This window comes from Silurus meridionalis, chromosome 28 (genome assembly GCF_014805685.1).
Source record: "Silurus meridionalis isolate SWU-2019-XX chromosome 28, ASM1480568v1, whole genome shotgun sequence".
Lineage (NCBI taxonomy): Eukaryota > Metazoa > Chordata > Actinopteri > Siluriformes > Siluridae > Silurus > Silurus meridionalis.
Genome location: NC_060911.1, coordinates 11,186,212 through 11,212,011, shown reverse-complemented (window position 1 = coordinate 11,212,011; position 25,800 = coordinate 11,186,212). Strand labels below are relative to the sequence as shown.

The following is a 25,800-nucleotide window of genomic DNA, read 5'->3' as shown; positions in this document are numbered from 1 at the left end:
ACTATTTCATATTTCCTCCTTATATCATCACAAAATATCAGAAAAATTCCAGAGATCAGAAAATAGCATTCTCTTTTTAGAAATTGTAAGGTTGGGAATGGTTTAGCTGCAATCAATATTACAGCAGTAAAAAAAAATTATCGATTGCAGGGAAAAGATAAAGACGAGTAGAAAGAGAGTGAAGAGGAACATAGCCGTTAAATGGCATGCGACACATTTTCATATTTTGTGCCGCCTAAAGGCGTTGACGCACATATGCAAATTTTGTAACATTAATATATCACCCACTGTAGAAGTATAACCACTGTATGCTAAAAAAATGTAATAAAAGAGAGCTTCCACACTGAAACAAAAGTTACTGCATTAAAGCTATAGTAAGTGTATTTCTGAATAAAGAATTACATATTAAAGGTGTTTTAAAGATATCTTAGAACAGGTAGAGGCTTAAAAAAGTTGTTAATTATTTTGTATAATGAATGTACGTAGCATATATGTTAGATCATTACTCATCTTAGAATTCATGGTAGAGAAATTTTATTTGTATATATGTATATATATTTCCATATATTTCCATGTCATTTTGCTCTACCTAAACCTGCCCTTTGAAAGAATAGACTTATAAGAATAGTCTCTCTCTCTCTCTCTCTCTCTCTCTCTCTCTCTCTCTCTCTCTCTCTCTCTCTCTCTTGTGTGTTAGTAAAGAGTAAATGAACGACTCATGTTCCATCTTATACATCTCAATGGCTTTTAAATTACATCTAAAAGTCAGATGAGCTCTTGTGTGAGCAGATCCACACAAAATGTGTCAACAATTCACAGGCCAAGAAAGGTGGAGAGATAGGAAGAGAGGAAGAGGGGGGGGGTCAAGAAAAAAAAGAGGGACGAGGATGGCAAAGAAAGCAAATGAAGAGGAAAAGAGAAATTAAAAGGTGGCATTTTAGTACAATCTCTTTCTTTCCTCTCTTTCTCTTACACACACATACACACGTTTTTCTGACACGGTTATCTTAAAAATGACCTTTTCATTGACATATATGATTATTAATTTTGCTAATTTGTGTTTTACTTCACTAAAGTTCAGAAACCAAATTAAAACAATTTGAAATTTCTATTTGGGAAGAAACATGGGAACCAGTCAGATGTTCCCACAAGGTATAAGCATACCCACTGCAATGTTTTCTGTTAGTAAATTCAATCTATGTTTTACCTTTTAACTTTTCTAAAAATAAAAAAAAAACATTAGCCATTGTCATACAGACACACACACACACACACACACACACACACACACACACACACAATAATAAGCCCTGTTGGCAGCAGTCTCAGTACTGTTATAACTCTGCCTGCAATGTGATATCCTGCCGTTTCCGTCTCCATGGCAACCCAGCACTTCCTAAATCCTAAAGAGAATGAAAATTTTGAGTTTGATGAAATTTAATAATGGGAACATCACCAAGGAGGAGTGTAGGCTTTGTCCATCGCCCACTTTTCCTGAATTAATTAATCCTCATTCATTTTCTTCTGATTATATAAGATTGATGTAATAAGGTGCAAATAAAACAAAAGGTGGAAATATTTAATAAAGAAACAACATTTTAATTTCCTTAATTTTAGCATTGGGGTGGCTTAAGCAGTCATATGTAAAATAATAATAATAATAATAACTTGTAAATAAAAACTTGTAAGTTCTTGGTGTCTATTGTCTACTTTTTTAACCAATAAAGGACCTGTGCATAATTATGCAGCACCATAAATATCTAATAAAAATGATTTAAATGTAATACTAGATAAAAGAACTGACACAAATATTGCTACTATAATTAAAATAATTGCAGTAATGGCAGTGATAATGACCTGATCATTTTCCAACTGTTGCATAATTTCTATGATAGAAATGACACACATACTGATGGTGAGCCAAGTATGTGAGAATGTTTTGGCTTTTTCAATGTGTTCTTTAAATGTCACTTACTAAATTGGTAATAAGGAATTACACACTATTAGGAAAGTATTCAGACCCTGTTTACTTTTTTTTTTCAATTTCTTTTATGTTGCAGCCTGATATAACAATCAGTGGCAGTGCATTTCACCCCTAGGCTTTCAGTGGTGTCCTACCTGTGTCAATAATTGCATTATTAATGCAAGAAAAGAATGAACAAAATTTAGCTTTAATTTATTTAAGTCTCCTTTCACTGTAACCACAGCCACACTGCATGCATTATCTCTAGAGGAAACGTCAATAATCATTTTAATAACAAATTGACCCTGGGGAACCCTGAAATTTGAGGCATTTTGATGGCTCTGACTAGCAAAGGACCATCCAATCAAAGGACATGAAAATGCCAATGTGTTCAAACAACCTTTCAATCAGAAGGCTATCTTAACTACTGAGCTACCACTTCCCATGTAAAATGCAGGTTTCTGTAGGTTAGTTTTTCCCCTGATTTACCACTTTTCAGATGTTCAATATCATTTTAATGATTTCGTACAAATGTAGCAAACAATTCTGGTGCAAATGATAGACTTTTGGTTAGTCAGGGATTTGTAAGATGATAAACATTATGGTGTTGGGATGAAAATGTAAGCTTTGGAAGCATTGAGCTGCACAGTGTAAATGGCTAAAGGACTAAAGTGCAATAGCGATACTGTGTGATGAAGGAAACCATTAACAAAGTGAAAATAGCCCAACATGCCAATGAAAGAATCTTAAACTTAAATGTCAACTCAGAATTTCATTATAAAATAATGATTTTTTTGGACACTGCTGAAGATAACAGGTTAATTATAAAAGTTAATATGCAAGTGGTGAAATTTTCCTTTAAGGTCAAGCTTGCAAGTGCATGGTCTTTTCCTGTCTAATGATGAGAGCATATATAGGACTTAATTAACACATTCTTTTTAGAATTTAGAATAAAAGATGAATTTCATACAGTGAGCACAAATTGTGTTCATGGTCATAGTTATAGAAGTTTTAGAAGAGACAAATCTTGTCACTTTGTATGCAAATATGTCTAAAATTGTATTTCATTCCTCAGACTTGAATTAAAATAGATATGATAAAACAGCACAATAAAAGAAATGCAAGTTTAATGGACAATTAGTAACAGATTTCAGTGTGCTATTCCTGCTCCTGACTCAACCGAAAAGCCACATTTATAAATCAATATGGAAATTTATTTTATAAACTCTCTTAATGTAGCATATAGTTGAAATAAAGAATTTATTAACTATTTTACATGTTGCTATTTATAACACTTCTTGATTATCTCTGGACACTGTCTGTCAGTGCCTGAAGTCCAAAGCTATGAATTTATGATTAGGAATGTACATCATGGACTAGAACTTGTAGAAACATTCTTAAAAATCTCTTCCAGATGTAGACTCTAACCACCCTGCTAAGTCTCTCTTGTTATGAAAGAATTCAACACAAATGGTGACCTTAATCAAGGAAAGCACCTGGGTGAAAATAATTCCAATAGATTTTCTACCACTGAGAAACTATTACAAGTCTCTCAAGGTGCACCTCCTCTTTTAAACCAAATATGTATTCTACTAAACCCTGTGTTGCAATAGCCCTATTTTTTGGTGATCATATGGAAATTACTAGTTCACTCTCCATTTCTGCTGTTTACTTCCAGGCTACACCACTGGTGAGTGCCATAAATTAGCCCCCCTCTGACTGGAGGGGCAGTTTCATGGGTCACAGGATGTACATTAAATGTCTGCCTTGAGACATTGAGGTTTTCACACACAAACCTTAAGGTTTTCCAACGTTTTGAATAGGGTTTTTTTTTTTTTTTTTTGCAAAGTCATGGAATAACCCTATTTAAGGTAGCTCAAATATAGACACAAAGTACTTACTGCTAAAGGGTTACACTGCATGTAAGGATTGTAATATGTTACTCATTTATACAACAAAAAAGTTCACCTCATTGGTTGCAGGTTCACATCCTGATGATGCCACAGTCATTTTTCTGTCAGGAAAAATGGGAGAAAAAACTGGTCATGCTGAGAGAAATAACATACTCTCTTTAACCTGTCAATCACAAAAAGAGTAGTTTTGATGGGAACCGTGGAGGGCACTGGCAAGACCAAACTGCGAAGGCCAGAATTTGAAGACCCTGTAAATACACAGGCAAGTCATACATTTGTTTCAATACAGTTTGTTCCAATCACACTTAGTCTAATTTGTTAAAAAGCCAGGGACTTCCCTTTTAGCCCCAATTCATGAAGTTTTGTTGAGGACATACAGTGTGAAGAATGACCTCTACTATGGTCAGAGTAATCTTTTCAAAAGAAACCGTGAAGTGCATTCAAGGGCAAATGCCAAAAGCCCCCCAAAAAAGTGAACTGCCCCAAAGATTTATAAACATTTCACTGTACTGGTCTGCTTTACCACTCAAAATAGGACAATAAACTTATTGCCAGGAGTATTCATGTCTGTGCAGTAAGCCATCAATGCCTGAAACCCAGGCTATTAAAAAAAGAAAGCGACATTCACTACTGGAATTGCCATGCTTTTACTTCGTCAACTGCATCCTTTTGCAGAAAAAACTGTGCTTACTCTGCCCTTGAAGATAAAAGAGGCCTGCATTCAGTTATGGTACATTACGATACCCTGGCATGGTACATTACGATACATTACGATCTGCCATGGCTGAATTCTACATAACATATTGTATTTTTTGTCTAGTTTTAAGTTATCCTATGTGACTGGATTACTGTAGGAATAATAATTTAATGTCTACAATACAGTTGTTTGTGTTGTGACCTCATATTCACCATATGAAGCATTCTCAAAGAGAGTTTTCTCTTTTGTGTGAACACAGTTTGCTGGGTCTGGGACTGATAAAGAGTGCTAAAAAAGTGTCTGGTCACTTTAGCCACTGGCGGCTATCAAAGACTGTACCAGGTGAGGTGACACGTTGAATTACAGGAGTGGTGCTATGTTGGGTTTAATTGCAGGTTGAGTGGAAGGGGCTACCATAACAAGACCTGCCATATCTGCCCATTATGCCTTGCATATGCCTCCAGGCTCATTCTGCTAAAATTAACAAATGGACAGCTTTCCTTACATTTGTTAGGGCCAGACCATTTCACTGAAATTATCTGAGCATCTCCAGGGCTTCCAGGACACAAATATTATTTTACATTTCATACTTTATTTAAATTAAACAAATTAGCCTTACAGGATTATCAGTGTGACTTTTACAAGAAATGATCCCTACCTTTGCCCTGTGAAAGATTCTTAAGAGTTTCTTGAGTATGCCAAATTTGACCATGTTCTATTTAAGGCTTAAACTTTGTCTTTTTCACATCACTGCTTGCGGGTAAATCCAGAAAAACACTGGAGCTGTACTTTTATAACATTATAGTACAGTAATTCCCGCTTTATCCCGGTTCGAATCTCACGCCTCTGGTTTTGCATTTGCCACATAATAAATTTGTTGTGCTGATTTTCCCGGTCTCCCGCGGATAGCACAATAGACCAAAAAACTTACAGGGAATTTTTTTTATGGAGTTTTATGTTAAAATAATGAAATTTATTAATAAAAATATAATTATTAATTGTTAAATGAAGTAAAATGTTAATATAAACATTTTTTGGGTGGCGTCTGTTTATCGTGGTTTTTCGTTTATCGCTGGCGGTTTTGGAACCTAACCAATATGATAAATGGGGGATTACTGTACACACCAGCCAAATTCGACCCCTGTGTGCTGTATGCATGGAAAATGACACCCGCTGTGAGAAATGACTGTACAGGTAATCAGGAACTCATTAAAGCAGCATAGAGGAATGAAAGCACTGTTTTGTGGAGACACTATTCATTCCCTGTATTAAACTGAAATTGTGCTTAAATCCTCTCAAGACTTTTTTCACCTTTCATTTCCACAGGTTTATTTGGTTCAAAAGAAAAGCTAAAGCTAATGCTGTTGCAACAATATGATGACACCAGGGAATGACCCATCCAGCCTAAATCATGCTTTGTACCATGTGTCCAGGGACAAAATTTAGCCTGCTCCTGCTGAGCACATCCCTCACAGGCTGTGCAAAATCACCTTTCCCCAGACCATTGTGTATTGATAGCTTGCTCAGATCAGCCATTTACTGCCTTAACAAGAAAGTTTTGTGCCGACTTTCTGGACTTCGATCAAGAATGATGCCACTCAAAGCCTATTCAGTATGGAACTAAAATAGAGATTTACATATATTTCTATACTAGTCTCCCAGATTCACTGCTTAAACTAGGCTGTGCAACAGCAGAATCACAGTATTACCAGTATGTCAAGATCACAGCATAACAACACTGCAATAGAGAGAGCTGAAGAACTATACAAGTGTTTCATCAGAACGGATTGTTTACAAGAGAGTTAGATTGACTTCTCTTGTAGACAGTTTTTTGCAAGTACTGCACTGTAAATCTGCTCTCCCTGCACTCTTACCAGTCTAATCGACAGGTGAAAAAGATTAAATCAGAAGATTGACAGGTTCTTTTGCACATACTGCAACAATGTCTAGCACAAATTTTGTTTGGTACAAAAACACAGAGATATTTACATTTCTCAACAAGAATGACACCATTCCATATCTACTCTTTTCTCCTGGAAGGTAAATCTTCTAAAGTACAAGAGGATATCATGTCTGGTTGCATTGAGCTGGAAACAGAAGCTGTATACTAACTAGTTTGCAAACAAGGCTTCTATATTACAAGTGCTTTATCAAAAAATAAGTTAAATCCATTTTAAATACCAGAAAAGGCAGAAAGATTGCTTCAGCTTCAGGGTCCTGGGTTTGGGTTGCTGTCCGTTTTTCATGTTCTTACCATGTCCCCATGGGTTTTCTCTGGGTTCAAAAACACACGTGAAAATAAGTGTGTAATGGTATTTTCTATTCTAGGATACAAATTATAACCCTTTTCAGGTATTCAGGTATCTCCCCAGTCATTGTGTTATTAACTGGCAAAGCCAATGTTTTAGTAGTAATAATCTAAAGACAAACTGCACCTTCCACTGGATGTGAAATACAGACCATCCTACATAGTTCCGATGTCAAACAACATCAAGTCTCACAGCTATACTGCCTAGTTTACAGCCAGCCAATTATTATGGCTTGCAATTGAGGAGACCACTCAAAAATACATTAATTCCACTATGAGCTTTCTGAATGCCCTGTTTCCAAATTTCTTAGTAAGCCTTAATGATGGGGTGTTTTACCCTATGCTCAGACAAGCAAGTGCCAACAAGACAGGTGACGGCTCTATTTTCTATGTACGTGCACAACATGACTTTTTTTTTTCTGGGAAGCAACAAAGCAAAAGCATGAGAAGTTACATTTTTTATAAGACATGTCCAGAATACTTGACTTTATATAATGGAGACTTTACCAATTGCACCTCTTCACATTTTTCCCCCTGTTGCTTTTAAAAAATTGCTTTTAAAAATGTGTAAAAAAATTGTTACACATTTTTCCCCCTGTTGCTTTTGTTCTCACTTTTTTGGGGGGGTTTGAAATTTGACTTAAATGACTTGGTATTTAAAAAATCTTCTCTCATTACTAACGACTTTACAATTACACAGGGGCCATCAGTCAATAGCTGTAATTCAGTCAACCACTTGGTATGACATTTATTTGGGTGTGTATATATATATATATATATATATATATATATATATATATATATATATATATATTAAGGGCTGTTAATTGCTTGAAATATTTTATCTCGATTAATTGCATGATTGAGTTAACTCGTGATTAATCGCAGCTTAATTGTGCATTTTTTTTTTTCTGTTCAGAATGTACCTTGAATTAATAATTATCAGGTTTTTAATAGTTTATTCCACATGGTCATGGACAAACTTGAATGTTTTATTTAAATGTATGTTTATTGAAACCTGTGGTTTACTGAAACCACCCTAAACATGAAGACAAACGCTTTTCAAAGAACGTGTTCATGTCTATTAAACACAGAAAAAAGAACATAGAAAAACCACAGGTTCCCATTACTTCTCTTTCTTTGCACTGAGCCAGTTGCTCAAACAGACAACCCTGTTTACATTTTTAGATGACAAGGCAGCTCGTAAAATACTCTTGTAAATGTTTTAAAGTAATTATGGTGTTTTAAATTATGTAAAACATCAGGACACCAAAGGAACTTTTGCTATGTTTCCACACGGACGGTTTTAATTGCCGGATGTGTGCACCATGGCGGATTTTTATGCTTGATTTGAGACATGGCGCATCAGTAAATCAAATGTTTAATGATTAAAAATCATTTTTCAGTGAAGTTTATTTTTTTTATATTTCTGAGGAAAGAAGGAATGTCATGAATAAATATGTTTTTTGTAAAAGGTTTAAATTTAGCCTTTATTTAAATATATTTATTTATATTTGAAATAAAAATGGTCATTTATTTATTTATTTATTTATTTATTTATTTATTTATTTATTTATTACCCAGTGGAGCTTATCAAAAAGCCCAGGTGTGAAGAACAAACTTAACTTATCTTTTTTGCTCAGTGGCTAAAGATAAGCAGGATTAAATCTCCCTGTTTGTTTATGAAGCCATTTAATAAGCTCTAATAACCTTATCAAGCTTCAAATCTATTGTATGCTTCATCTCTCCTTTGGTTAGAGGACAATGCTTGAGAATTTTATATAGACAACTAATCGATTATAAAACCTACATTGCCCTCCACAATTATTGGCACCCCTGTTTAAGATGTGGTCGTGGACTTCAAAAAATTCTCCATTTTTTTTAAAACAACATAGAACCCAAATGCAAAAAAAAGAGAAAAATCCAACCTTTTATTTAAGTACATTACTTTGGTGGAAAAAAAATCACACATTTAGAAAAAAAAAACTTGAAATCATGTGTGCCACAATTATTGGCACCCCTGATGTTAATACTTTGTACAACCTCCTTTTGCCAACAAGACAGCACTTAATCTCCTCCTATAACATTTCACAAGATTGGAGAACACAGAGAGGATTTTGACCATTCTTCTTTGCACAATCTTTCTAGATCATCCAGTGTCCTGGGTCCTCTCTTATGCACTCTTCTCTTTAGTTCGCCCCACAGGTTTTCGATTGGGTTGAGGTCTGGGGACTGAGATGGCCATGGAGGACCTTGAGTTTGTGACTGCTGAACCACTTTTGTGTAGATTTTGCCACATGTTTTGGATCATTATCCTGCTGAAAGACCCAATGACGACCCATCTTCAGCTTTCTGGCAGAGGCCATCAGGTTTTTATTTAAAATATCCTGGTACTTCAAAGCGTTCATAATGCCATGCACCCTAACAAGGTTCCCAGGGCCTTTGGAAGAGAAACAGGCCCACAGCATCACAGATCCTCCACCATACTTCACGGTGGGCATGAGGTGCTTTTCGGCATACTCATCTTTTGTTTTACGCCAGACCCACTTAGAGTGTTTGTTGCCAAAAAGCTCAATCTTAGTCTCATCTGACCAAAGCACACGATCCCAGTTGAAGTCCCAGTACCGCTTAGCAAACTCCAGGCGTTTCGTTTGTGAGTGTTAGTGAGAAAAGGCTTTTTCCTTGCATGCCTCCCAAACAGCTTGTTGGCATGTAGAGAGCGTCTGATGGTTGTTTTGGAGACTCTGTGACCCCAAGATGCCACTCTTTGATGCAATTCTGTGACGGTGAGCTTGGGAAATTTTTTTACTTCTCTTACCATCCTCCTCACTGTGCGTTGTGGCAAGATAAACTTGGGACCTCTTCCAGCCTTGTTTGTCACTGTTCCAGTTGTTTTAAACTTCTTAATGATTCCTCTGACTGTAGATACCGGCAAGTTAAGGCGAGTGGCTATTTTCTTGTAGCCATTGCCTGACTTATGAAGGTCGACACACATCTGCCTTACTTGAATGGTGTGTTCTCTTGTCTTTGCCATGTTGACAAATGGGTAAGAGAATTAGGCCTCTGTGTCACGTCATATTTATACCCCAGGGAAACAGGAAATCATGAATTACTAATTAAAAGTCCCTAGATACCCTGACCAACCTTAGCAACTACAGAAAAATATATATAAAAAAAAAAAACAATTAAATTTTTCAGAGGAATTGTTAGGGGTGCCAATAATTGTGGGACACATGATTTCAAGTTTTTTTTTTTTCTAAATCTATGATTTTTTTTACCACCAAAGTTATGTACTTAAATGAAAGGTTGGATTTTTCTCTTTTTTTGCATTTGGGTTCTATGTTGTTTTTAAAAAAAGGAGAATTTTTAGAAGTCCACGACCACATCTTAAACAGGGGTGCCAATAATTGTGGAGGGCACTGTATATTCTGAGCAATATCATTTAAACATTTAATTAACGTTGGGGTTAATTCATAATGTTTTCGTTTGTACATCCATCCATCCATCCATCCATCCATCCATCCATCCATCCATCCATCCATCCATCGATCCATCCATCCTTTCTCTCTTGTGAATATGAGGGCCCTTCGATAACAGAAATGAACTGGTAGACTGTAATTATGCACAGGGTGAGAGTAAATTAGACCCAGCAATAAAGGAGCATTTAGGGACCCATAATATTTCAATGTTATCAGATCAAGCTGCAGTAACTGGAATTAAAATCGTAAACAAAGTAAGTAAGCAAAATGTACAATTATTGTAAATAAAATTATAGTGGAGAGTATTTTGAAACAAGATCAGAGGGCTTCTGGCTCTGAATAAGAAAGCATGAATGTGTTGTTTCTTAAAGCTTGGTCACATCTAGTATATATGACTAACAGTGGCCCCAACAGAGTTTCCATTCCAGCACATGCACAATTTATTCTCTTTCACAATTCGACTAGGCTCCTGTTTTTTTCCCCTCTAAAGATGATGCCCTTTATTCTGTATGGATATGGGAGGCAGATTGTGAAATGACTCGTGTCTCAAAAGCCTTCAAACTCTTCAAAATATGCCATCGTGGTGCATACAAAACCCACACGCAGGAACTCACAAGTCAAAGGCTGGCTGGACCTCAGGAGAACACAGTGTAGCTCCATACTCCTCTTGGAAGAGTAAAAAAATCAGCTCAAAAGACTCAAGTGCCTGTCAAAACTACTGTTACATATTCATGAACGCAGAAACATTTTGTCCAGAGTATTCTCAGAAACACATGCATACCCACACATACATTTCTGTGTTTGCAGACTGTATGTGTGTGTTTGCATGATGAAACATGGTAATCAATACTTTGTAATTACAGCATGTTTACTGGCCCACATAAATGTGTGTTATTCATTAAGGGCCTGATTTAAATGGGCAAACACACCGCATGGACATGAAGTGGTTAAAAAAACTGATTTTAAAGAACATGAAAGCAGCTGGTGGTTAATGTTCTCATTCTCTGATCAGACCTTTTTCCAGACCTTTTTGCGTGTTTGTGCTTATAATTTGTGTTTTGAACAATTTGACCTACTATGCTACCTAGCATTTTGTAATCATTTCTTCTAAAGTCTAATACATAATAAAATGTGCATTAATATGCAGCATGTTTATTGCAGCATATTTAAAAAAAGATAATGTAATCAATTAATATTATTTTAACATAATAAATGGTTTTTGTATATTTGCTTGATTAAACAAGTAAAATGAAATTATGCAATAAATAATCATAAGAAATAAAGAGACAATTGCTGAATTTTTTTTTTTAATGCCTTATTTAAAAGTTCACATCAAATGGCCCTATCTAAAAGCTTTTTTCTTCTTTTTTAATCCCTAATGCATAGTGCTTTTTGGCATGGATTTGTCACCTGTCAATTAAGATGAGTGGGTGGGGCCAAACGGTTTCCTTGATTAAATACATATAAGCAACAGAGGAACTGAGGGGAGAGACCTAGTCTAAACTTCTCAGAGAGGCTCAAAGATATGAATGAATGCATACAATTATTTCTATCTCTCTCATCCACCTCATACATGCAATTCAATTTATACATTCATATTCACTTACTCTATTCTAGTCAGAGAGTAATGGTAATAACCACGAGCCTAAGGAACACTTGGAATGAGACAGGAGTTTTCCTGATTGATGGGATGGGATATAAGAAACTGATGTTTTGGCAACAACAAAGTTGTTACCTTAATGTCTTAACATTAAATACAGCATGAGCATGTCATGTGATGCGAGTACTCGAGATACCGGAGGAGGATGCAATTGCTAGGTGAGAGCATCTTACTATAATAGCAAGGAAACAATCCAAATTGGCAGGCACAATCAAACCAGGCTAGGATGGGCATGTAACATTATAAGGGAAACAAAGAGATTGGGGACACGGGGAAATGGAATGAACAAACCGGCTTGTGCAAACCCCTCACCTGTTAAGTAATACACACTGCTGGAGATCACCTCTTCTACTTCTGCAAATATCATCCATGAATTTTACATCAAATAATAATTTTTACATCCTTCTTCACTATTAGCACTTGAACCCTTTCTAGCATAAATTATTTAAACAAAACATATACAGTTGGTTGGATTTGGTTTTTAACAACTTTAAATGTAAATGTTGATTAATTCAACTCTCATCCAAATCACAGGTTTATATTTGTGCTTCTGATATATTTGTTTTAAACAGCTTTCATAGAGACTTGTATGATGATCTGTCTTCATGATCTAAGACCAACAAAAATAATAATTAATAATTAAATGTTTTAAAATATTTTTAGAAAAAAAAAAAAAAATTTTAATCTGCAAAATTTGTGACTCTAATATTTATTTATTCATGTAATATATATATATATATATATATATATATATATATATATATATATATATATATATATATATATATATATATATGTAAAAAGAAAATTACCATAATTGTCAAATTACTTTCAACACCTCACACCAACCAGTTGGTTATTTTCTTATAACAATGTGCCCCCAAATGTGTTATGTCTTACATAACTTTTAGTCCTTACTTTCATGTTGCGGTTATGGTCTATTCCCGTCTTTATATTTGCCATTTCTCAATTAATGCTAAATATAAAAAAATGTAGATGCCCACAAAAAAAATCTCCTAAATATCAATTCAATCATTTTATTTGTTGGCAAACAACTTTCACTGTTACAACAAATATTAGTTATGAGCTCATTCAACTTCGAATGCATATGAAAAGAATAAATAATAATTCCATAGATATCATATTAACAATATTGATGGTAATAATAATAATAATAATAATAATAATAATAAAAAGGTCTCAGTGCCGATTTTATAATTTTTTTTATCTCTCCTTTAATAATTATGCAACAATTCAGACCTGATAAAGCACCTTGTGAGGGGGGAAAATACGCAGTCAATTTTTTGGGGGGAAATAAAAGAAGTTGATGTGCAAGCTACAGGAAGTCAAGAAAGAGTAAACAGCCCAGTTCCATGTTGACTTTGTCTTCAGCAACATCAAATCTTTTAATAGCTTTTTTTTACTTGCAGATATTCTATATAACGTACATTTATTCCAATCAGTAGAATTTCTGAGGCCCTACACACAACAAGAAAGACCTGGAAGCTAAACAGACAATAGTAGATGTTCTGAATGTAGGGTATATTGTGACTTTTTACTTTTCAATGCTTGATTATAATTATTATAATCTGCAATAACTGGAGCAGTTTGGAAAAGGACACATTCAACCTGCAGGTCTTAAAGCCATCGTTTCGTTCTTTTTTTTTTTAGCCAAAATTGACAATATGCTTTCCATTGAAATTAAAATCAGAGTGCACAATGCTTTAAAACAAGAAGAGTGGTTACTGGATGATAAATAAGATAAATAAGGAGTGTGTGGTTGCATGTCTGTGAATATATGTGTCATATGTGAATGTAGGTATGTGTGAAAATGTGTCAGTGTACGTAATGGGGATTTGGATGGTCGCTCCTAGTCATAAATGAGAGTAATAGTGCAGAGGACCAGCACAGTTTTTGAATTGGTCTACATCTACACAAACACATATGCAGAGAAAAAAAAATAAACATTTTATCAAAACTATGAGGTGCATGTGATATGTGATGCAAAGGGGTTCTGTACATGTCACATAGAAATCCTGTTTCTTTAGTTATTAGTGCGTATTACCTCTCGATAACTGATATTACTGAAAAATAAAAGTAAGAAACAATAAAACATGTCCTTAAGTCTTAAGGATTAAATGCTTTGCCATGATGTGATATTCGGTATACAACAGTAATCAGTGTTAAACAGGAAGAAAGGAATGTGTGCAGCAAAGGATCTTCACCCCGAAGTCTAGCCATATCATGGGTAGAGGATTATAGTTCAAGATCAAGTTCAAGGTCCAGGTCGGTGTCTGTCAACATAGATAATCATCTAAAATGGCAACTAGTCTGTCGCTATCGTTTTATTTTTTTATTATTCACACAGGACAATCCAGAGGATTTATGGCCAGACAGCAGTTGGGCAAAAGTTGTGTAAAAGGGAGAAGTGACAGAGTAATAGATACACTTGTCTCACTGGAATACGTGGCTTCTGATGGACACGGTGTCAATCGGTACATTCCTTCCCTTCCAAAATGGCTGATGGTTTTGTACATCTGACAACATCTGGTAAACCACGCTGAATATTTCGAATTTGTTGGTACTAGTCCTAACTGAAAGTTACACTACCTGGTCCTTTTTTCCTAGTGCTAACTGACTCTGGGTTCCTGTCATTGGTTTTTATGGGCAGCTATCTGCTATCAGTTTGTCTAGGGATTGATCAGTGCAGTAGGTAGTGGTTCCCGTGCCTTGTGCATTGCATATCACATACACATACACACACACACAAACACACTCAAAATATGTGTGTGTGTGTGTGTGTGTGTGTGTATATGTGCTTATAAGCTTGTGACCAAGTGCGAGGGGTCTTGAGGCTGCTCTTCGGGTGATGACTCGTCCTTTTCTGGTGCTGCAATGAATCCATCACTTCCTCCGCGGCCCATGTGGTAGTAGCTCTGCAGTTCCTGAATGTGATTTCGTGAGCCCAGATTAGGCATGCTCTTGTAATATACATCATCCGCATCTGCCATGACTCCTTTCCCATTGGCCAAATGCAGCTCGCTCCCTTCCTCCTCTTCCTCCTCCTCCTCCTCCTCTTCCTCCTCTTCCTCCTCCTCTTCCTCCTCATCTTCATCCTCGTCGCGGATGCCGTTGATGTCACTGGTACCGTGTGGGTGGTCGGTGAGAGTTGGCATGCTGGTGTATAACGAGTCTCTGAGCACATGAGATGAGTGCGTCTCGTTCTTCAGTAGAGGAAAAAAACTCTCATTATTCTCCTGAGGAAGGCGCCGGTGGGTGGAGAATGTGTGTAATGGGGGGTGTCCATCTGGAGGAGGAGGTCTAGGTGGGAGGAGAGGTGCCTGAGACTCCTCCCTGATGATCTCCAAGCTCAGGGCAGTGCGGGCGTTGTTCTCATCCTCTCTGGAGATTCCCAAGGCGACAGCAGCAGCGCTCTCGTCATCGCGGTTGATGCCTGCTGTACTCGCCGGACTTGGGACGGCTCCGTTGGCGACGTGGTTGGCAAGCTTAGTGCTGGGATGGTACGTGGATGTGTAGTTGGCTGTCAGCTCCTTCAGGATCTTCTTTTCCAGTGTAGTTGGTGAGGACGAGCCATATGTGAGGTAGTCGCTGTAGGTGTTACCATGGTTGCCATTGAGCGGTAGTGTGTCCATGACACTGGCATCTCGCACATTGTTCAGCATGCCTTCTAGACAGAAAAAAATTGAGACAAAAAAAAAACCCATCAAAACTTCTAAAATTCAGTACTCATTAGAAATTTGAATTGCAATAAGTCTATATAGCATGATATTAAAGCTACAGGGTGTAGGCAGTATGATTCACTAATCTACAGTAGTTTGCCGTTTGGGACACAGCTTAAGTGTTTACGTCTTGCAGTATTACATAACTGTTATGATTAAAAAATTATGAAGGAAAGAAAAAAAGATAAACTGGCAGTCAGCTAACAGGTTTATACCTAGCCTATGAATAAGCTCCAGTTGAAATAAAGTGTTTGCCCCACTATAATCTCACATTGGACTGTAATGGCTTTTCCTTAAGCCTTCTAAACATCTCCATGTTCATTGCTTTAGATGCAGCAAGCCCTCTAACAGTATGAGCACAATGTTTTGTTCACTTGACATTTTCCCACTAATGAAACTGTCAAAAAGAAATTACACTTACTGGGCATGTATTAAATATAGAACCGTATTATTGTTATAGGCCACTCATGCTGCGATTTGTCTTAAAATCTCAGTAGACAGTGGCAGATTCCATACATGACATAAAAACTCTGAGTGGGCAGGTGTGAGAAGTGTCGATAGGTCCAATGTGTTTTTATATACATATAGTAAATTCATAGATTTATTAACATTTACTAAATAAAGTCATTAGCAAAATACTCTATTAACATCACTACTTATTATTAGTTATCTTTGCCAATTCCTTAACAAGGATAAAAGGATAATTTAGTGTGATTTATAAGAGCAAAACTCTATTAGTGCTCTACTTGTCCTCTCTATCACTCACTGCCTCTCTCTGTCTGTTACTGTCATTTTTCTGTAATCGGACTTCTTCCATGCCTAAAGTCTGGAAATGATGACATATCTAGGCTGGCGTATGATGCATGCATACTAATTTCACACCAAATCCGAGCCAACACCCCCTGACACAGTGCTGACTTACAGACACGGTGGATTAGTATTACAAGACTGTCAGTGCAATGCACAGCAGCTCAGGAACATTATTTAATGTAGCAGATTTTTTTATTATCTCCCCTGACTCAAAAAACATGTTTTTAATTTTTACCAAAATCCTACACACTGTAGCTTTAAGAGAAGAGAAGAAAAGAGAAGAGACGAGATGAGACGAGAAGAAAAGAATAAAGCAGAGTGAAGTACAGTAGAAAAAGAAAGAGAAGGAAAAAGATAAGAAGAGAAGAAAAGAGACAAAAAGAGACAAAAAGAGACAAGAAGAGACGAGAAGAGAAGAATAAAGCAGAGTAAAGTAGAGTAGAAAAGGAAGAGAAGAAAAGACATAAGAAGAGAAGAGAAGAGAAGAGAAGAGAAAAGAAGAGAAGAAGAGAAGAGAAGAGAAGAGAAGAGAAGAGAAGAGAAGAGAAGAGACAGGACCAAGAACTATGAGCTGATGATGTAGGTAATGAAAAGAAAATGAGTCATACTTGAATCTCTGTAGGAGGCTGCACATCAGCATGAACAGAGAGAAAGAGAAGGAGCGGGAGAGGGAGAGAGGGAAAGAGAGAGAGAAAGAGTGAGAGAGAAATAGGGAGGGAGAGAAAGAGACACAAAGGAGAGAGTGGGGTAAAAAGACATGGTTACATAGAAAATGTTAATGGTATGCACATAGTGGACAAAATATCTAGTTAAGACAAAGGGCAGGGCAGCTTGAACAGATATTATAGTCTGCATGTATAATAATAGAACACATTCATTAAAAAAAGGTGCTGTGAGGTTTTCCAGTACATTCTGTACATCTCCAGAATTCTGTTAAAACACTTTTGTTTTAAAGAATGTGCTGTCGTTCATTTAACATGCAACATTTAAGACAGAAAAAGCAGACATTCTGTTCATTTAACAGGAACAATTCAGAAAATTCAGAAGTGTGTGTGTGTGTGTGTGTGTGTGTGTGTGTGTGTGTGTGTGTGTGTGTGTGTGTGTGTGTGTGTGTGTAGTTGTATAGACACACTAGAAATTATGCCGTTCTCAGTTTATTTGTCTGGAAAGTTTGTATGCATACTCATATTAGTGTTCTCTAGCAGATCTTTTAATCCTCTTGAGATCACAGATCCTCTTTTTCCTCTCTGGATTTAGCACAGCAACTGTGCAGTCATCTGTCTTGAAACTGATGAAATCGTTACCTCAGAGTTTACATACAGTACTCTGTGTAACACAAAGTTAATAATTGATCGGTTTGGATATAATCGTGGAAATCCTGAACACATGTCTCCTCCTTAAACTTAAGAAAGTATAATTTCATTTCCTGCATAACTTATGCAATAATGATCCAGCTTCCTCGAAAAACATGCCCTTGCCTTTAAGGCAAATGTATTAATTATCTCACTGTGTCCTCAACATTTATATGAGGTGAATATTCACATAGTGGCGCAATGGAGCACTAGCTATTATTTTTATTTTATTTTAACTTGTGTAATATAAGACGTGTCACTGTTATCATTGCACCTGCAATATCTGCTAATCCTGTAAACAACACATGGAAATTACTATTTTCCCTAGTCTCACATAGAGCTGCATGGTTGATCTATAATTGCAATAAAAGAAAAAAAAAATAAAGTAAAAGAACCAAATGTTTTATTTAACACTTAATGTTACACAATTGTGTTAGTGAAAGGAAAAACGGAAATGAAAAGCAAATGCGTACAAATCGTTAATATGTTTATGCTGAAATTTTATGAAGTTAATATGTTGGCTGAAGTAGAAGAGGTTATCATCAGAAGACCAGTAGAGTCCAAAAGACCAAGGGGAGGTTTGTGATTTCTTTCAAAAAGTGCTACTCCATCAGGACATCTAAATATTGCACTGCTTCTGGGGCAATAACTGTGTTTAATCCAAAGAAAAATATCTTGATTTTGTTTGGGCTCCACACCAAGTGTTTACGGATTTATTTACTAGATTACAAGTCAGAAACACAATATGAAGGGTAAAAAGGGATTCTGCAAACTAAAAATGACTTTTTGTGAACATGAATTACTCACTCATGAGAGGATTCTAATTTAATTGATAGGTAACTACAGTACTGATTTACACAGCAATCTTATGTAACAGATTCAAAACCACGACTGACTGTAGTTTTTTATGAACTGCTAAATTTTGCATTAGTATCATGCATAAAATCATGAAGGTACAGGTCAAGAGCTTCAGTTTAGGTTCATATCAAACATCATAATGGAGAAAAATATTACCTCAATGACTATGGCCCTAGCATGGTACTGTCAGGGTACACCCTGCTTCTTCTCCTGCGCGTGCCCCGCCCGCTCGGAGCTCATCACCATCCTACTGATTCCGAACACCTGCCTCTCGTTTACCGTGCCCATATAACCACCTCTCTCACCCCACTTCAGCGTCCGTTATTGTTTGCATTAGTGTCTATGTGTTTTTGCTGCAGTACTCTATTAAAGCTTCCTGGTTTTTTGATGCTTCGGCTTCCGCCTCAGTCACTCGCCTAACAGGTATCAGATTTTCATAAATGGCTGATGTTCTGGGTTTTTCTCACAAAAAAACAATCTCTAGATTTTACAAAAAATGGTTGGGAAAACAAAACAATAAACATCCACTGAGAGGTGTGTTGTTAAGGAGAGAAGTCAAAAGAGAATGGCCAGACTGGCTTACACTGGGTAGATGGACTACAACAGCAGGGTTCCACTCTTGTCATCTAATATTAGGAACAATGAGTTGAAGATTGAAAAAAGACCAGGCAATATTTTTCTAATCTTGTACAGTTTTTGGTGAACCTGCACCACTGTAACATCATATTCCTGTTCTGAAATTTGATGTGAACTTCTGCTGTTGGTGCCCATCCACCTCAAAGTTTGACATGTTGAGCATTCTGAGATGCGTTTCTGCTCACCGTGGTTGTAAAGAGTGGTTAATAAATAGCCTCTCTGTCAGCTCAATTAAACCTGACATTCTTTAAAATGTTGGAAGATCAGCAGTTTCGGAAATTCTTACATCAGCCTGTCTGTTACCAACAAACATGCCAAACCTGTTCAAGCATGACAACACCCCTGTACACAAAGCCAGCACCATGAAGGTATGGTTTATATGGTTTGGAGTAGAAGATCTTGAGTGACCTGCTATTGAAACATTAAGGATGAACTGGAACACTGACTGCAGTCCAGGACTCCTCACCTAAATCTGTACCTGACTTTCCTGACATCCTTGTCCCTGAATAAACACAAGTCTCCACGACTATCTATCGCACTCCAAAACCTCTTCCCAGAAGTGTCGAGGTTACTATAGCAGCAAATGAGAATTAAATAAGATACGATAAAATAAAATAAAATACATTTCTATGTTACAGCAGCAAAGTGTGGAATTGGATGTGCAAAAAGCACATATAAATCTTGTTTTCAGGTGTCTAAAAACATTTGTACAAATAGTATATACAGTGCCTGTCAAAAATCATGGAAACACCTGGTCATTATGGTTTTTGAGAGACATATTCCTCCTTTTGTTAAAATGTAACAAACTAGATAAGTTAACAGTATGAAGAGTTACATTGACCAAACAGATATATAAATGTATATAAAAATGATTAATCACGAGAATATTTTAATCGATTGGAACTAAATTTGTGTGTGTATATATATATATATAAAACACAGGTCACCTAGGCCATCTTTTAGCATTAGAACCCATGCTTTACAAACAATTACTATAATTACTACTACAATTATAAAAGGAAAGCATAAGCAGCATAATTTCAAGTGTGTGTGTGTGTGTGTGTGTGTGTGTGTGTGTGTGTGTGTGTGTGTGAGAGAGAGAGAGAGAGAGAGAGAGAGAGAGCCCATCAAACCTTGTGTGTTGAACATGTTTGCAGGGGGGTTATTGTACACTGCAGATTCTCCCAGCAATGTGTTATAAGGGTTAGTGCCATGAGGACGCAACAAGGCATTAGAGATGAGATGGTTAGCCATAGTACCTACAATTTATACAGACATCCAGACAGAAACAGAAACAGAAACAGAAAGAGAGAGAGAGAGAGAGAGAGAGAGAGAGAGAGAGAGAGATGGCAAAAGAACATTTAAAAGAAGTAAAAAGAAAAGGACAGACACAAACAGGGAAAGACGCAACAGTTAGAACGATGCATTACAAATCTGTGTAGCCCAAATTCCTGCCACCATTTAACAGTGTATGTGCTCATGTGACATTTGATCAATTATTTTTAGGATTTTAAGAGCAGAACTACCAAAACATAAGTGCAATCTAGTGTCATTAGATTCATACTTTATACTAAATAATGTGTTTTCATATGTTCAATTTTATGGAGGTATTTGATATATATATATATATATATATATATATATATATATATATATATATATATATATATATATATATACAACACAAATTTAAGCTAATCACCCATTTGGCTACCTAGTTAGGTGACTAGCTATTGTAGTAACCTAGTCTTCCCTTTTTGTTTTTTACCATCATTTAACTAATAATCTATGACAGACAGACAATATTGCCCTTTTAGTGTGTTTATTTCCACTCCCACAAGTATCCTTTGTGGAGCTTTAAGAGAAAATTGTTCTTTATTTCTGTGGATTTCATGAGTCTTATTTCTTTTAAGAGCAATCTTGAACAGTACAACTTTATTGACATTTATCTTCGTGTCCCTGTGCACATTCTCATAACTTGCTCACAAACACTGCCTGAAGGTGATCTTGAAGGTTTCCAAGGTATTAAGTGCTTGTAGACAAATTATTCATAAGCATATCTACATCGATATTTCTGTCTTAAAACAGCTCTGTGTCTGTATTACTGGCTTTGCTTTCACTAGTCTTCACATTTCATTTCTTGAGACAAGTAGAATATTAGGCAGGAGTATAGTAATTAATTCATAGTAACAATGTATCCTTGCCTGACTATGGTTTACCCCAAGAACAGTGGTCAAGGGGCAGGGGTACACTATAGATGGGGAGGGGTTAATCATCAAAAAGCACCATGCACAGGCATTCACACACTTACTCACACCTTAGATAGAACACACAGAGAAACTAAGAGAACAGGACAAACTCAACACAGACACCCCAGAATTGAACCAAGGATCCCACAGCTGTAAAGTTGCAATGCTTCTTGACCACTGAACTTCCCAGTACCTCAATCTGAAGCACCACATTTAAACAGGCACCATGTCTGATGCTTGTGATCCCAGAAGACTTTAAATAATTGCATCTAGTCTATAGTATAATGTGTCTACAGACACATCCAGTTTGATCTGGCTCCTTACCAAGTCTTTGCACTTGGATGTTTTTCAGCTAGATAGAGACTGAATTTTCCAAACTGACTGAGAATGAAACGATAGCAAGCGTTCATTTCACTCTGGTCTGGTTTGCTTCCATCTGAATATATATCATTAGTCCCAAAAAAGTGGACCCCATTTTTTTGGAAATCACATATTGTATGTACAAGGGCTGTAGAACCCAAGTCTGGTCTTAAAGCTTTTTGGACTGAATTTGACTGATTACAATCACTGTCATTTCTACTTGGATTTGCCTCAGCATTCGGTACTAGTCTCACTAATATTGACTGAGACTTTGTTAACATAATAGTTGTGTTTGTTCAACCTTTACTCATTTTACAAGAAGTATAATTGAAACAGAATAATCTTTGTTGCAATACATGAATGAAGCTAACTAGTTAAACAAAAACTTTCTCATTGAAAAATATTTGAAGGATGGCAATTGTAATCTTGGTTTAGTCTGTCTCATTGAATGTAAAAGCCTCTGCACAACTAGCTATAATGTACAATTTGGCCGTATGCATAAACATCCAGAATTTTGATCAAAGCAACATTCACTTCTTTGCGATCAGGTTTTGTTTTTAGCATTTAACTTTTTCAGAATTCAGTAGGATTTGTCTAAACCTCATACTTGGAAGAGATTTTGTACCAGACACAATATTGGATTTATTTATTTTACTTTACACATTGTTCAGTTTTGTCAAATCAACAGTAAACTGGAGAAGCCATCATTGCTAGACAACTAATCAGTCAATTGATGATGATTACAACGCTGTGTATTTTAAGCTCCTCATTAACATTCAATTGCTCTGAGCTTAATGACATAAAACTGCCGAATGACTAGTACACTGTTGCATAACTTTTGAAAGTTCTTTAAGGTCCTTTGGCTAATGCAACTGAGCCATGCAATCAGCTAGGCTTATAACTACTAAGTCCTGTTTCTGAAAGAGGCTTCTAACACCCACTGCTTTTACAGGCTATTGAACAAGCCGCAGAAGAGGTCTCTTCTTCGTCAGGTGTTGAGCACCTCATTTGGAATAGCATTTGAACTTCATACCAGAATATCAATTATTCTACCTGGTTGTGCAAAGTAATCATGTGCAGTGACTGTTTTAACTGAAAGGGCAACAGGTTCTATAATTGGCACTAGAGAAAAGTCTAGATTTTATGACACATGTTGCTTTCTAGCTAAAAGTCTGTTTAATAAGTTTTTCTCTTTTTTCTTCTTCTTTTCCACTGAGCGGATTCCCTTCACGGTTGCAATTAAATCACTACACAAAATACTGTGCTGTCATTCCCCTTCTTCTAATTGCCTAGTCATGCTTGTCGCTTTCTCCAAATGTGCTTTAATATAAACTGCTACTAGCTGGGTTTTGTATGAGCTTGTTATGTAGCATTTCTCAATTACAGTGTTCTCCAAGTGGATAAAGGACAGTTATAAATAAATCTGCATTGTTTATTTATTTATTTATTTTTTGTTAATTAGTGCTAAAATTGTAAGTCAGATTCCTGAGAATAAAGAAAATTTTTTGACCATTTCAAGGCCTTTATTCATAAGTGAAATTCAAACCTCTCAACACACTGTCAGCATCAACTCCCATGCTGTAAATGAGATGGCTCAACTGGAAACCTTCTATGGATGCATGCAGGTTTCTGGCTTGAAGGAAACATTCAATTTATCAGATCCATCTGGACTATTAATGAGATTTGGCTAAATTAAATGGTCCAGCAGGGAAATGCAGTGTGTAGCAATTGGTCCTGCTGTAGTCATATTAATGTTGTACTTGCATATAGGTGCTCGTCATAAGTCTGTTTCTCTCTTTAGATATTCATGAACAGTTTAGGGTTTGGGTTCAGACATTAGACATTGTAAAAAACTGTTCTACTTACAAATTATTCTAAAAAGTACAGGCTTTTCTGACCTGCCGTTTATACAATGTTGCATGCAAATGTGAAAAGGGAGAAAGACCTACTTATGAAAGACTAATAGCACTAACTGCCATTTTGTTTAAGAATGTTTATGTTTGCTATGAATAATTAGCATCATCATCTACATCATTCTGTTTTAGGTAAAAGTCTCATTTAATCACAGGATTCAGAGCTGTCTCTTTTCGTTCTGCAGCTCAGTTCATGCTTATACCAGTGGCAAAATAGCCATTGATTGATTCATTTAATTCTGTGCACCAGCTTTCTTTTACCTGGTGTCTATTTTATGAGGTGATTTATTAATTTTAGAACTGTACAAAATGTCTAAATCCTTTCTACATTTTGATGATGATGTTTGATGACGTTTATGACAGTTTGCATTGTTACAGTTCCGTAACTATCCAGTCACTCGATCAAAGACTGACACTCTGTCAAAGAAAATCAAACCTTGCTAGAAAGGTTTTAATCATCTTTAGGCAGAATGAACATGTAAGCATGAAGAGCCAAGGTAAGGTCAAAAAGTATTTTCCGTAATCGTAATTTCCGGACTATTAAGCGCACCCAAATATAAGCCGCACCCACTGAATTTTACAAGATTTTTATTTTGAACATAAATAAGCCACTGAAACTAAAACTAATGAACTTTACACAGGCTTTAACGAAAGACAGTGCCTGTTACACGGTGTAACGGGTAAAATATGTTGTGGCTCCTTCAAGAGCAGAGCGGGATTTTGGGAATAGCCTGCCTCCGCATTTTTCCGGTATTACTGCATGTGTGCAAGACCGAGGAATATGTCCTTATTATTTTCTGATGCTCATTTCTAAGTTTCTTTGACTAACCCGTAACGCTGTTGCCAAGAAAAATAAAAAATCACGAGTTTTGGAAACCTGTCTGTGCTTATATGATTTCTGTTGCAACTGGAGTTAGCGCGCTCTCCCTTCACCCTGAATGCGTTACAAAGGCTTGTATCTAAACAGTAGCCTACCAAGAAAGTCATTGTTCACTGTCTTCCTCCTTCCTTTCACAACTATTTCTCTCGAAAGTTTATCTTTTGGCATCGTCGTGTGTTTAAAAATCACCATTGGTGAATCTTTTCTCCCGATGCCGTGCAGCTCAGAACACAGGTGAAGTGTGTTTTCATGCCCGGTTGTTTTCAGCGTGACGAATGATTCGCATTTCCTGCAGACAGTCCGAGTGAGCGGCAGGTCAAACATTAGAGGGACTTCATCAATATTTATGATGTGGTGCGGCCCGATTCAGTGGGAGCGCATATGACTTAATATAAAGAGTTTCATTGGTTCACCTGAACCCGTGCGGCAATTTCATTGGTCTAATGTTATGGGACTCAGTTTTTTGGCTTGAAGTTTGTGAAACCGGGAAAAACCCAGGAAAAATCCATAAATTAGCCGCTTTGTTGTTTAACGAAGGGAGTTCAAAGCGTGGGGAAAAAATAGCGGCTTATAGTCCGAAAAATACGGTAGACTAAACAAAAAACAATTCCTATTGTTTTGGTGAAATACAGTTATGTTTTCTCAAACCACTCAGAAATACAGAAATGTTGTGGGGTTTTTTCAAAAGGCAGATTGCTTTCCAGAATTTTGCCTCAGTGACATGCAACTGGACTATAAAATATGAGCTATACCGCAGATTGCACCTTGGTAAACGCCACCAAATACCCAAAGAAAACGCTTTATAGATAGTGTTCCTGCTGCCAATTGAGTGTGTCCCTGGTGAATAATCTGCTCCACACTACACAATTCTTTATGTGCTTCGAGTGGCCACTCGTGTGCTGTAGATGAGCAGCCCTTCTGAGTTGAGAAGGGAAGTCAACAAGCGCTTAAAAACAAGCAATAGATACTGGGAATGTGAATT

General features: G+C 36.5%; 1 protein-coding gene across 1 annotated transcript in view; it reads right to left on the bottom strand.

Moving 5' to 3' along the window:
* Positions 1–13,396: 13,396 nt before the first annotated feature.
* The window catches only part of adgrl3.1 (adhesion G protein-coupled receptor L3.1), a 205,987-nt gene continuing 193,583 nt past the window's right edge, over positions 13,397–25,800 (bottom strand). The window contains 3 exon segments of the mRNA XM_046842822.1: positions 13,397–15,708; positions 17,179–17,196; positions 20,550–20,675. Coding sequence (XP_046698778.1) covers positions 14,840–15,708; positions 17,179–17,196; positions 20,550–20,675 — 1,013 coding nt within the window. The 3' untranslated portion in view covers positions 13,397–14,839.